Genomic DNA, 15081 nt, shown 5'->3' on the forward strand with positions numbered 1-15081 from the left:
AATCTAACAAGATAACCATTTCATCCCCAGTAAGTATAGATGTGTAGAATTGTCAGAAGTTACAGCTGGAGCACCATCTAATGGATGTCTCTTGAAAGTTTCCTTTTTCAAGCTTATATAAAAACGTTGCTTCTCCTTTTGGTTAAGAGCAAGTGTAGCATTAATCAGATTAAAATATTTATTTAATTTATTTTCTGACATTAACCAATACTGAATAATCTGTTAGTACTGTTCTCCATCAGTAAATCCAATATGTGGTTGTGAATCTTTATTTAGCCTCCAAGCAGTGTCATCAATGGCCCTTCACTCTGACATTCTTTCATAAGACCCTGAAGACCTGGTTTTGCCAACAGACCTGGGGAAGCCAGAGTGGGATGGAACCCATCAAGTGGTTTGTCTGATTGCTTGTTGTCACCGGGGGTGGGGTGGGGTTATTGATTTTATTGTTTTTATATCGGAGTTTTATTGCGTGTACTGTTGGCATGTAGAAAATGCAGTTGGTCAAATTCATATTAAACAAGACAGTAGTTATTGGAAGGCAGCTGCTTTTAAAGATGAAAGGAGAGGGACATTTTTACAGGCATTGTCTTCTGAATAAACTGATTGGTTCATCAAAATTTTGCTAGCCATAGAATTGGCATATAAATCTTATAACAAGCTAACCAGCAAACAAGTAAATAAATAAATCCAGAAACAGCACCAGTAAACTTAAACTCAAAAGCATTTCTGCAAATATAGTTAGGATTAAACATACTTTGAACATGAAACATTGACTATAAAGGAGGTAAGGGAGAAAAGGTAGAGGACAGAAATGGAGCCTCCTACAAAAGGGACATGATTGCCTGGAATTATAAAAAGAAACACTAGAGTCATATTTTTTTTTGATATCCTCATCAAAGTATAAATTCCTACTTGACCGGCTTTTTAGCAATACTCCCTTAAATGGTTCATGAACAAAGTCTATAAAATCTATAAAATGATACAATCCAACCACATTACAAGAACAACATTAAAAGTAACATTAAACATAATAAATAGAAGAGACACATGAAAGAAGTTTTTTTTCCACCAGTGCAGTGCAAAGATAACTCGACTCAGGAAGGAAGGAGAGCAGAAAAGACAAATTTTTCTAAACAAATTTTTTTCCCAAAATGATAGCGGTGCATTTAACTGAAAGGGATTTCAAAAGCTCTTTTCTTGTTAACTTCGCATCATATTTTAGTGGTTTTCTATGAATTTTGAAAACAGATGTTTCAAGTTAGAGATCGTAGAGATGAGATGTGCTCCTTCAGGCAACCATTTCAGAATGTCCAAAATCTCCGTTACAGATCAATACACTTTCTTAAAGACTGGGGATAATGTGGCCCTTTAGATATTTTTGTCAGCTGTCTGACCACAGCAATCAAGATCTGGTGGAAGTTTTTTGCTAGATTTTAAAAGCAGGCCAAACCGAAGTACTGTAATCTAAGCTGGAGGTCACCGCAGCATGTTTGGCAGGCTCATTCTTAACTCAGATGCTGCAGCTGTTTTGCCAAGCAACTTATAAATCAAGAAGCATTGCCAAATTCATGGGCAAATCTTCTCTTAGAAAGGCATAATAGATTGGACAAATCTACTTGTGCCAAATTGATTGGTTCACCACTGCATCTCCAATTTTCCCCTTTTCCTATTATCTCCAGGACTTATTAAGCAACAGCCAAGAGTTCCATTTGAATTATGTTTATTATAGACGGAGACACCCACCTGTATTCTGTCTGTGTCATTTTAACTGTCTTCAGTCAAAATTCCACTTTATCTAGTTTTAATGTTATTCTACAAACTCTGAGACCCTAAGAGTTGGATGCCAATCAGAGCCCCTGGCACAGCCTAAATAAGCAAATAAATTTTAAATTGTATGTTGATACATTTTTAAAATGATTAGTTTTTCCTGCATATTATCCATGTTGTTTTGTTTCACTTCCTCATTCCTTTCAGCCTGATAATAATGATTAGTTTTTATCATAATAATTTTTTAATTAATTTTAGAAAGCTCTTGGACCTCAGAGGGATGTGATCGTATTAAAATGTGCGATCTATCCAGATTTGTTTGTTACAGTTTCTCTAGGTATACCAAATGTGTTAGTCACTCAAAGGCGTGTTTTAATTTTATCTGAAATCCTTCCCCTGCAGTAATTGGTAACAACAGCATAGAGTGCTAATAATTCCATCAATAGCTGTTCAGATTTGATGTACTAGAATCTAATGTCTATTTCATTCCACATTATTTCTCAGGCATGAATTTATTATCACTTTCAAGCAGAGCTTGTCTGTCTGGGAAATCATGTAAATTAGCTATACTATTCTGTCACAGGATCCTCCTTTACATCAAATGAGAATAAGCTGTTATCAAATTATAATTTTAATATAAAAGGAGGGAATTGCTACATGCGTGACTGAAGATTTATTATTTAGTTGGAATGAACTGTAAATGTAAACTAAATCAAATTTATTTTTTATCCCAGTTTCCCTCTCATTAATTCTGGGAGTATTGATCTTGACAAACTACACCACTAAAAAACAACTGTAACTTTTAATTTTAGAAAAACTTCTTGAAAAAATTATCTGCTTCAGCTTTACATTTATAACATCTGATAGTGTTATGGAAAACATAAATATAATTCTAGACCAATCTCTTTATGGTCTTTTGTTACTTGATATAAAGCTATCATAATTGTGTAGTTTACTTTTTTTAAAGGCTGTGACATCAAAACAGATGTGATTCTCAATAAAACAGATGTGATTCTCAATAAGACCATATTTTCAAATCCAGAACATCCACGACAATATGAATTTCATATTGTAAATTATAATAACATACATTTTAAAGTATATTGGTGAATTCAGAATAGAATAGATTAGAATAATAGAGTTGGAAGGGACCTTGGAGGTCTTCTAGTCCAACCCCTTGCCTAGGCAGGAAACCCTACATCACTTCAGACAAATGGTTATCCAACATCTTTTTAAAAACTGCCAGTGTTGGAGCATTCACAACTTCTGGGGGCAAGTTGTTCAACTGATTGAAGTTGTTCTGTCAGGAAAATTCTCCTTAGTTCTAAGTTGCTACTCTCCTTTATAAGTTTCCACCCATTGCTTCTTGGTGTCCTTCATTTTTCACTGCTAAATCTTTACATCTAAATTATAAGACCTTATAGGCCATTGATGCTTCACTTCCAAACAGAATTAATCGACCTTCTCTTCCGATTCTGTTTGAAATTTTGATTTGAAGTGGTCATTCTACATTGATTTAGGAGTTAAAAGGGAATTTTCAACAAGTGCCAATGCCAATTTCCCCAATTTTCATTAGGCTAGAATGGCTAATCAGATCCAGTTAACTCATTTCAATGGTTTAATCTAAAATGTTGAAGCAAATCAATGATTTTTTTTTAGTTGTTGCATTACTTTGAAGCAGATGCCACAAAAGGACACAATCATTTGTACTATAATTGTTTTGACATCTTCACCTTTTAGGTAAAATCAAGTATAGTATCTGTTATCAGGCATATAAATAATATAGCGGCTTTTGCTATGATAAGATTGTTGTCCTAATAATATGGTTTGCATAGGTAGAAGATTAGCGTTCACATCTTTTAAAAAAATCTGGAAGGTATCACATGCTGCTATTAGGCATTCAGTTATAACATTTTAAGTGTAGTAACTTTTGAAGTAGTAAATACTTGTTCTTTTGGGAATATGATATTATTTTTGAAGAAGCAAGGGTAAAGATTAGTTCCCTTTCCATTGCCTGATTGACTGTAGATTTTTTATTCATTTTTTTCAGCATGTAACCCTGAAATGTAGTTTTGCAGGCATCCCTGTAAAGAGTCTGCTGTCTGCATTCTTTTACTAAGTCTATAGAGAGAAGAAGAAATATTATATAGATATATGTGTTTCGGTGTGGGTGGGTAGATGTGCACACACAGGGGTGTATACAAACACTCAAGTGGAGCCATTTAAATCAGTGAGACAAATTATATCTTGACATGCTCCACCAGTTGGCCTACTACAAACAGTGATTAAGTGTTAAGCTAATTCTTGGACTGAGTATACTTGGATATTTTATTTTCTGGAAGATCATTCCAAAATCTTGAAAATCTACTTGAAAATGTATACTTTATCCCTTCATCCTCTTTTTTTTTTTTAAGGGGAAATGGGATGTCAGTAGTCTTGATTATGTGTCAGTGTATGTATTCCAAAATGTTTTGTTTTCCTTTTGCACAATCATGTCTTGTTCAGTGGTGGGATTCAAATTTTTTTTACTACCGGTTCTGTGTGCGTGGCTTGGTGGGCATGCCCTGGCTTGATGGGCATGGTTGGGCATGGCAGGGGAAGGATACTGTAAAATCTCCATTCCCTCCCCACCCCACGAACTGTTCCGACCCAAGCCTCGTTCAAAGCAAACAAACACCCAACAGAGATAAAAGCAAAACCTTTTTAATGCTTCTCTGTGAATTCCATTCATTCATAGTAAAATGCTATTAAAAACTAATTGTCCCAGATAAGAACTAGCCTTGCCAAGGTTGTGCAAGGCTGCCAAGAACACTAGATTAAATTGCAAGGAAATAATTGACTTGGGGGGTAGAGCTGGCATCGCAACGATACGGCATGCGATTTTGGAGATCTGAGATTGCAGCTGATATTTTTGCTCCTGGATGGTCCAAGTGGATCTAAACTGTCCCGAAGAGATGGTGAATGTAAAGAGCGCATCATGTAGATCCCAGGGATATCGCAAAGTCCCTGGTAGATCCAGGAGAAGCTCTTTTTGCCAGAGGCAAAGAGGCAGCCATTATAGCTGCTGAAGTTGGGACAGCTCCGAAACGAAAGAGAATGGAAAGAGAGAGTGTGCCGGTTTGGTGAAACTTTTTCTTTATTTTAAGATTTGAAAGGACACCCTAAGGGAAAGAAAGACTTTGTAAAAGTTTTGACAGAAGTGATTAAGCGGCGATTTTAAACAAGAATGTCAAAGTAAATTTTTTTTTCATTGCTGGATTTTCTACACATGATCTTATATTTTGAAACTGGACTGGTTTTTTTTCCTTCTTTTTAGATATTCTTCTCTCGTCTTTGATTTTATAATATTCTAAGCCAGAGACTCCCTTTTAGTTATTTTTTTAAATATCTTTTTCTTTTTTAAAAAAATAATTCTTATTATATTTTGCTTGGAAAAGGAGGGGGAAAGTGAAAGCTAAAGAACTTTGTAACACTGCCAACTAGAGGCTTGGAAATATTCTATTTTTCTTTTGACCAGACAAAGCTGAGAAAGAACTGAGACTTTGTTTCAAGGACATTGCCTGTTTGATAAGATAGAGAGAAGAGCACGGGAGAGTATTATTACAGGTGTTCTTCTGGGTTTCTATCAACAGCTGGAGTCTGGTGTTGAAGCTTAGGAAAAGAAAAGGGGATAAGTCTTTGGAGAAGAGAGTTACAACAAGAACCTGGGATAATTAAACAAAGGGCAGTGTGCTCTTTTTGTTCTTTTTAAGCTGTGCTACCCCTCCTCATCAGTTTACCTTTTTTTTTGCAATAGCTATTTGGATTTTTGGCTCTTTGGAACTTGTCTTTGTTTTTTTTTATTTTCTTGTCTTTGGAAGTTAAATTTTTGCGTCTGCTTTTTATTTTAAAGGAAAAGCTTTAGTATTAATGCTTCCCTTCTTTTTCTTTTTAAGGAAGTAGCCTTTTCTTTCCCTTCCTGGTATTTTTGTCTTTCCATCTACCTTCCATATTAGGTGTTCTTTTCTTTTTTCTTTGGTTTATTTTTATGCATACTTTTATATTTGAGACCTCTTAATTGGATTAAGGTGTTGAAGAACCTGAAGAATTTTTCCTTTCTTTTTTAGCCTTTTTTCTTCACTTTTTCGCCTTTTTTAGGACTTTACACCTTTTTCTTTTTTGTGTGTGTTCATGGTGTGTTTATGGTCTTTTCCTTCATTTTTGAATTTTTACTGTCATCTAACCAACCGATTGGATTGAGGTATGCAAGAAGCTGAATAATTTTTTTCTTCTTTTTCTATTATTATTACTATTTGGCTTCTCTTTCCTTACTATTCTTCTACTTTTTTCCTACTATTTTTATTTGGAACTGCAATTGGTTGTTTTACGACTATATTAAGGTTTAGAAGAACCTGAAGATTTTGAACTCCTCAAAATGAGTAGGAAATTAACAGCTCCTGGTTCTTCAACTTCCACTTCTTCCTCTCCACCATCTGGAGGAGAACATTCAATACAGACAATATTAAGGCAAGAAAAAGAACAAGAAAAAGTGACCCTGCAGATGATTATGCAAGGAATTCAAAATATTCAAACAAGATCAGAGAATATTGAAAAGAGAATAGAGAACATTGAACAAAGAACAGAGAACATTGAACAAAGAACAGGAAAAACCAATGAAAAAGTGGAGAACATCCAACAAATGATGATGAAGTATGATGAGAGACTCCCAAAAATTGAAGCAGAAGATAAACAAAAAGACAAGAAGATTGAAGACAAGAAGACCACAGATTAACTGTGGTTGAACAAGATAAAAGTAGTATGCTGAGATGGGAGATGGATAGATCAGAATTTTATCTTAGATTTCAAACATAGAGGAAGAAAAAGGACAAAATCTAGCTGAGATAATGATAGAAATATTGGCTGAAGCTCTGGAAATAACTGAAGAGAAGATGATGGATGGAATAGATGATATTTATCGAGTCTTCACAAGATATGCGATGAGAAATAGCTTACCAAGAGAAGTTCACATCAGATTTACAAAGAAAGCCATCAAAATGCAAATATTGCAAGTGGCAAGAGAGAAAACATTGAAATACAAAGATAAGGAGATTGTGGTCTTGAAACAAGTACCCAGAAGAGTGAGAGAGATGAGAAGAGAATACCGATTCTTGACCAAATTGTTACTTTAAAAAGAGGTGAATTATAGATGGCTCATTCCAGAAGGTTTAATGTTTACATGACAAGAACAGAGATATAGAATTGATTCAATTGAGAAAGCTGAATCATTTTACACAGAATTTTTCAGAGGGGAGGAAGAGGCAGGAAAAGAAATTTCACTAATTGAATTCCAAGAGGACTCCCAAATGACGACTGAAAAAGAGGAAGGTGCAGTAGGTGGAAAGGAGGAAGCCAAAGAACGTGAACCAAGATCCTCAAGAGCTGTCAAACCTAATTACAAAATATAACCATGGAAGAGAAAAAATTGATTACAATTAATATAAATGGACTTAATTCAGCCATTAAAAGAAGGAAAATCTTTCATAAATTAGAGAAATTAAAATTTGATATAATCTGCCTACAAGAAGTACATATTAAAAAACAATATGAGCAATTGTTGATACAGCCAAAATTAGGGAAAATATTCACTTCCTTGACACAATGTAAGAAAAGAGGAGTGGTTTTATATATTAAAGAGACCATCTCAATGAAATTGGTTTATACTGATGATGATGGAAGAATATTAATGGTGGAAATAATAGACAATAATACAAAAACACTCCTGATTGCAATCTATGCCCTGAATGACAATAAAGAAGAATTCTATAAAAAATTACATATGAAAATAGTTGAACTAGACTATGTTAATATAGTTATGATGGGAGATTTTAATGGAATTGTAGACAATAAACTGGACTACACAACACAGAAAACAATAAAGCAAAATAGAAAGACTCTCCCTAAATCTTTTTTTTAAATGGTAGACATAATAAACTTAAAAGATACATGGAGAGAAAGAAATGCTAAAACTAAACAATACACCTTCTACTCAAATATACACTTATCATGGTCCAGAATAGATATGATATGGATGTCAACAGAATTGTTAACTAATATTCAAGAAATAAATATTGAAACAAGTACTTGGGCAGATCACAATCCAATGACAATTAAATGGAAAGGACAAAGAAGAAGATCTAGGTGGATGTTAAATAATACTATTTTAAAGGGAAAAGATTTCACACAGTGGATGGAGAAAACAAAAAAGAAGATACATCAATCCAGAATGTATGGGATACAATGAAGGCATATGCCAGAGGCTTGATAAAGGACTATACAAGGAAAAGAAATACCATGAAAAGATTAGCCTCTAAGGCATTAGAAGATGAGTATCCTATTGAAAATTCAGGTCATGAATAAGATCAAGTACTTGGGGATATACTTGACAGCAAGATGCAGTACACTAAAAGAGAATAATTATATCAAATATAAACAGCAGATAGCGCTAGATTTGGCGAAATGGGAAAATTTACAACTGTCATTAATAGGGAGAATATCAACAATCAAGATGAATATATTATCCAGAATTTTATATTTGTTTCAAACAATTCCAATTAGGCTTGGAAAAGACTACTTTGAAGATTTAAATAAAATTGTGTTGAAAGAAAGCAAGAATAAAGTTAAAACTTTTGCAAGATGCTAGAATAAGAGGGGGATTTGGTTTGCCTAATTGGGAGTTGTATTACCAAGCTACAAATTTGATGTGGGTTAAGGAATGGATAACATTAAGAAATACTAGATTGTTGACATTAGAAGGACATGACCTGTTGTTGGGGTGGCATGCTTTTTTATGGTATAAAGGAACTAAAACACAGGGGTACTTTAGAAAACATTATATGCGGGAGTCTCTGTGGTTAAATTGGGAGAAGATTAAAAGACAATGTTATTTGAAAATTCCAGTCTGGCTATCGACTATTGAAGCATTTTCTTATCCTATAATATACAAAAAGGAACAAACAGTTAGATATGGTGAAGTATTGAATGAAAAGGGTGAACTTAAATCTATACAAAAACTAGAGGAACAAGGTATAAAGATGAATTGGTTTTCATAAGTGCAAATACATTCAAGGTATGATAAAGATTCTAAAACAGAAGGTTTCTATGATAAACTGACTGACTTAGATAAGATTTTGACAGGTACTGATGAAAAGGTAATTAAAAAATTGTATGGATATTTATTAGAAATTAAACTAGAAGAACAAGAAGTTAAAGAAACTATGATTGCTTGGGGGAAGAATTTTGGATATGGGATTGATCTAGAGAAATGGCAAAAAATTGTGGTCTCAAAATTATAAAATGACAATGTCAACAGCATATAAAGAAAATTTGTATAAGATGTTTTACAGGTGGCACTTTCCCCCGACAAGAATAGCAAGAATGTTCAAGAATAAATCCGAAAATTTTGGAAATGTCATCAGATACCTGGCTCATATTACCATATGTGGTGGACTTGTGCGGATGCTAAAAAATACTGGACTAAAATCCATACGTGGTTGGAAAAAATGACAAAAAAGCATATAGATTTGAAACCAGAAATGTTTTTATTGGGAATTTTACCTGAAATATATAGTAAAGACTTGAAATTCCTGATTGTAAATGTATTAACAGCAGCTAGGATTGTATTTGCTAAAAACTGAAAAAATGAGAAAATACCATCACAGGAGGAAATCATTTAGAAAATATTGGAATGTGCTGAAATGAGTAGATTGACATTTGAAATTAGAGAACAATATGATAAACAATTTTATAAAATTTGGGATCTATTCTATTAATGGTTAGACAATAAAATATAGTAATGAAATATGTAGATTTTTAGAAAATAATAAATATATAAAGATGTATTCTTTTCTTATTATATCTACAAAATGATTCTAGGATAGATCTGGGATGATAATACGAATTGTCATAAAACAAATTAAGTAAAATGTGATCATTCTGGAAAACATGAATGAATAAAAGTATAGTCAAATGATTGATTAATAATGATTTTAATGTATTTAATATATTGATTGAAAATACGAGATTATATACAATGTAATTATAATTGAAGACTATGAAATGGAAGCACAAAACAATTTGTAAACCAACCAGCACACTGTATATGCATATATGGAAGATGATTTGATGTTTTTATGTTTTGTTTGTTTATGTTTGTTTTAAAAACCAATAAAAAATTTTTTTAAAAAATTGCAAGGAAATAATGAAAACCAAAAGTCTCCAAACACGAACCAGGATAGTCCGAACTTCCACAAGACTTGAAGTGCAAGAACTTCTTTGCTTCCTGCAAAGAATCCCATCTCCGAGGACTGGCTTTTATCCCTTAAGGGAGGGGCCATCACCTTGCAGCCTTACTCCTGAGTCACCTGTGCTGCTGCAACTGCTCTTTCCTTCGAGCAGCCCTGTGCGCGCACACGCATTGGGCACAGGCTCCTTGGGTCTTCTGCATCACTGCTCCCAGCCTTCACAAGCTCCAAAGGCAGGAGTAATAATCCCGGTCCCATCCCTGCATCACATGCAGGCCCCTCATCCAAGTCCTCACTCTCCAACACCTCAGCCGTCTGCACCTGCTGCTGGCTAACCACAACACTAACCTGCTTTCCAGCTCTGTTCTCCTGTGCAGGGCAAAAAAAGAAGACCCAGCCAATCAGCTGGGACTTGGGAGGCAGAGAATAGATGGGGGCTCGGCCTGTCAGAGGTGGTATTTGCAGGTTCTCTGAACTTCTCAAAATTTCCGCTACCGGTTTTCCAGAATGGGTCAGAACCTGCTGAATACCACCTCTGGTCTTATTCTTGGGGATTGTTTCTTAATTTTTAGCCAAATGCCTTAAATAACGCACTAAACTGGATCTCAATGTCACAAAGTAAAATTGGTATATTCCATAGGCTTACATAGTACACTCTAGTGAATGGTGATGATGGAATTAGACATGAGTTTGGTGGAGATTGTGGAACACTCTAAATGAATGCAGTCAGGGAGGGGGAATCTGTTTGATGGAATGGATAGATGGAAAGGAAATTAATCTGTAGAGAAAAGGTGACTGGAACATTCAAAATCCAAAAGTGAAGAAAAGTGGGAAAAGGTGAATGGAATATGTGGCTCAAATATCTCTTTTCATATGTACCAGAGGTGGTATTCAGCAGGTTCTAACCAGTTCTGGAGAACCGGTAGCAGAAATTTTGAGTATTTCGGAATACCATCTCTCACTGGCCCCGCCCCCATCTATTCTCTGCCTCCCGAGTCCCAGTTGATTGACTTAGTCTTCTTTTGTTGCCCAGCATAGGAGAAAAAGAGCTGGAAAGCAGGTTAATGGGGTGCAGAAAGAATGGAGATTTTACAGTATCCTTCCCCTGCCACTCCCACCAAGCCACACCATGCCCACCAAGCCATGCCCACAGAACCGGTAGTAAAAAAATTTGGATCCCACCACTGATATGTACTTCTGGCAAAGAAATGTATGTGATTGAAACATGTAATATCTGGAGAGTGTATGGTACATACAAGGAATCCTTTTGATGAATTTAAGAATTTGGATGTTGAGGCTAATGTATACTTTTGTAAACAGATGTTACCTTTTTGTTAACTGACAACTTAACTGATTTTCAGCAAATGCTAGGTAGATCGCATGATGCCATGAGGAGTATGTACCTGAAAATTAATCTAAGATTGTTGTTCATGCTTATTTCTGGATGATATCTCAAACTACATACCTAGTACATGACCCTAACTCCCCAGCCTCCCACCCAGTGGTGGGCTTCCACCGGTTTCACAACTGGGTGAGTATGCGCTTTGTGCACATGCAGCACATTACAAAACCACCATTTTACAGCTTTAAAACTTACATTCCACTGCAACACTGCTGAGTAAAACAGCTGAGACGTGGTAATCTGCTGTGCCGTGCCTCAGCTGAGCTTCAAAACTGCAGAAATAAAGGACAGACTAAAGCAGGGGCAGGTGGGCGGGCCCAACCAATCGCCACAGCAAAGGGTTCACCCAAACCCATGCGAACCTTGAGCAGCCAACCCCTGCTCCCATCCCCAAATCTTTGTCTCTAAAATACAGGCATTAGCACCATTGTGTCCCTTATAGTGAGGGAATGAATGAGATCTACATACCAATTAGGATGTCTACTATGGATTATTTAATTGATTACCTTCTTTTATACCCAACCCTGCACTTCTATACAACAGTATGATTTTTACTAGATATTTCACATAATGTCAAGAGGCTGTGAGTCCAAGTGAAGGGGGAGGGGAGGTTAAAGGGAGAGAAACTGGACGTGCAATCTGCTGAGAGTGATTTGGCTGGAGCGCAGCTGCAGCAGGAGGCTTCAGGTGGGGAAAGCATGCAGCTGCAGCCAGTCAGTCATGAGGAAGAGGAACTGCCTTCTGCATTCATCCGAAACCATGTAGGGAAGTTTTCCTTCCACATTCAGATCACTTGGAAATGGAATTGATTATGTTGTGTAACAGTAGAAAACAGCACTTAGCTTTATTATGCAATTAATTACATAATATGATATGTTTCCAGGCCATGTGAAATAGCTTTCGGTATCACAAAAATTCACAAGTATTAAATTATTACTGTCTACCAACTTTAGATCAGATCTCATTTTTCCCCCCCTCTTCTCTACTGTTATCTACAAAAGTGAAATGTATCACTTTACTTTAAATAAGTAGATGTACAATTGAAAGGGAATAGGTCAGTATGCAAATTATAAAGCCATTTTAAAATATATCATAGAAATCTAAAATGCATGATAGACTACTACAAGAAACAAAAATAGCTTAAAATAATCAGAGTCAGTCCACATTAAAAAAAAAACCCAAAACATCCATTTGGCAATAAAATGACTTTCATAAGCAATAAGGATGGGGGTTTGCTTACTTATTGTTTATTTGGCTTTGTTTCTTTTTTATTTGTTCTTTTTAATTTCTTCCAAACTGTTATGGAATATCATAAATGTGACTTTTTAGAATGTCATAAATAAATCTTTCTTGACAGAGAATTCCATTCTCACACTGCAGAGAAGACTTTCTATTGCATTTGGGTCAGTTTTGTGTCTGTCACTTCTGAGTCACAGAAAAATTTCTGGAGCTTGAACAAAAAAAAAAGGAAGCTGAACTTGATTACCTCAACTAAGCAGTGCATTTGGAGAATTAAAATAGATTGAATCTCACATTTAGCACCTGTGATGGCAAAAGGAAGCAAAAGCTTATTTTTACTTTGAACTTGTAAACATGACATGATCGAGTCTGATTCTTCATGTTACATTATCTTGTTAGGAACTAGGCTCTTGTCAGCCTTTTGTGACAAATAGAAAGAAATATTACTTATCTCCATACAAACGGGATGAAATTGACAAAAGGCAATGGATATTGAGCCCGTGCAATTGACGGAGGTAGGTAGACTTGAAAAGATACAGTCACTCAGCAAAACTGCAAGAGGGTGCAATCTATGGCGTAATCCCATCAAAGTTCCACTCTTTGGTCTGAAGAACCATACCAAATGCTATTTCCAGTGCTGCTGCTTCCCAAAAAAGGGCTCCTTTTACATAGACAAAGAATAATCTGGTTTCCTTCCTGTGGTTTCAACATCCTAACAGAAAGTCAGAGTTCTAAAATTTCCAGCTCCACAATTCAAAATTCCTAGGAAGAACTTACATTTCTTTTGCATTCTGTCCCTCTTTTCTGTAAAATGGAACCCGGTAATTATTATTTCAATAAAATGTATGATCTTTCATTAGTTCCTTAGAGTTATGCTCCATTTTTCACAATATCTCTTTCACAAATCGCGGTGGTATTCTAGCAACATTTAAGCATATAACTTGTTTTAAATCATAGACTGCAGAAGAATACAGAGCTGTTTCAACTAATTACAAGAGTGTTTGATCAGTTTGGCTTTCAGATTAATAATCTATCCATGCAAATGTCATCTTCCAAAGGAAACGCGGCTCCTTTTGTGAAACTGCCGTTACTCCTGGTACTATAGTCCTTGTAGCAGTTTTCTTGACTACTAATATATTAGAGGCAAAGTAGATATTTTATATAATTTTATAGTGTTTATTTCCACATGACTACATAAATTAGGGTAAATACATCTATGGATAAGAAGGGAGGAAAATATTATAGCATAATTATTCTTCCACTTTGATAAATGAACTGGAAAACACAAATGATGTTCTTTTGCGTAATTGGTTTAGAAAAGCTACTCATATAGTAATAGACAATTGAGACATGCTTGCTACATAAATTGTACCAAAAGTCATAACACAAGTCTTATTTATAATCTGTTCTTTCAAAAAGATATACCAAAATAGCAGACCTTCCCACTCACAATTTTTAAAAATGTAAAAAATAAAATAAACAATTGATGTGGTATGTATGTAGTATAATTTCTCAGTGTGTTGGGCATTCAGAACATAAACTCTGTCTAAGAAGCTACCCTCTGTCTCATATATGATTGTTTTTAAAAGAGCAAAAATGCCCTCATATTTATGTTGTTTCAGAACTCAGAATTTTTTTTAAAAAAAATCTACTAAATGTGTATATAAGTCTGGTGATGCTCTAGAACTGAGGTTCCTACATCAATATACAACTGAGTTAAAAATAAATTTTCTTTTGTTTAATATCATCTATAATTCTATTTCCTGTGGAATTCCTCATCCAGAGAATAATAAATTACATGGACCCACCAGGTATCTCAATCTGGATGCAGCATTTTCATAACAGGATAGTAACTCTATGGTGGAACAAATGTGCATCTGAATCTTCTGTGTATTACTAAAAGGGTTAGTTAAAATCAGTCTAACTTCTTTTCTTTTCTCTTTTCTTCCTCTTCTTTCCTTTCTAGTCCATGAGTTTAATTGAGATTGGCAATCCTTCTCAAAGTTTAGAGAATGTGTGTCGTTGGGCCTACCTACAACAAAAACCTGATACTGGACATGCAGAATATCATGACCATGCAATTTTTCTCACAAGGCAGGACTTTGGACCTTCTGGAATGCAAGGTGAGTAATCTGCTACCAATCACCCCATCTAACTTGCACTGTTAACCTGGCTATTCAGTGAAAAACAAATCTCAATTATTAATATCTATGGGGATTCTCAGTCATCTAGATTGGGGTTATCCTGAAAGTGCTTTTTCAAGAACAACTGGACTTTTGGTTTTTCTTTAAAGATGTTTTGCTTCTCATCCAAGAAGCTTCTTCAGCTCAGAGCTGAAGAAGTTTCTTGGATGAAAAGCAAAATGCCTTCAAAGAAAAACCAGAAAGTCCAGTT

General features: G+C 35.1%; 1 protein-coding gene and 1 long non-coding RNA gene across 3 annotated transcripts in view; both read left to right on the top strand.

The window, feature by feature from the left end:
- ADAMTS2 (ADAM metallopeptidase with thrombospondin type 1 motif 2) overlaps window positions 1–15081 on the top strand; it is a 301090-nt gene that overhangs the window by 217572 nt on the left and 68437 nt on the right. For both annotated transcript variants that reach the window (XM_026696557.2, XM_087924326.1), the window contains exon 6: window positions 14654–14810. In XM_026696557.2, coding sequence (XP_026552342.1) covers window positions 14654–14810 — 157 coding nt within the window. The remainder of the gene's footprint in view (window positions 1–14653; window positions 14811–15081) is intronic.
- Window positions 5787–6409, top strand: LOC148126916 (uncharacterized). Its single transcript, XR_015741424.1, has 2 exons — window positions 5787–6007; window positions 6156–6409. It is a non-coding gene; the product is annotated as an uncharacterized LOC148126916 (long non-coding RNA).

The sequence above is a fragment of the Pseudonaja textilis genome, chromosome 2 (assembly GCF_049901715.1).
Source record: "Pseudonaja textilis isolate UNSWEBS1 chromosome 2, rPseTex1.2, whole genome shotgun sequence".
Lineage (NCBI taxonomy): Eukaryota > Metazoa > Chordata > Lepidosauria > Squamata > Elapidae > Pseudonaja > Pseudonaja textilis.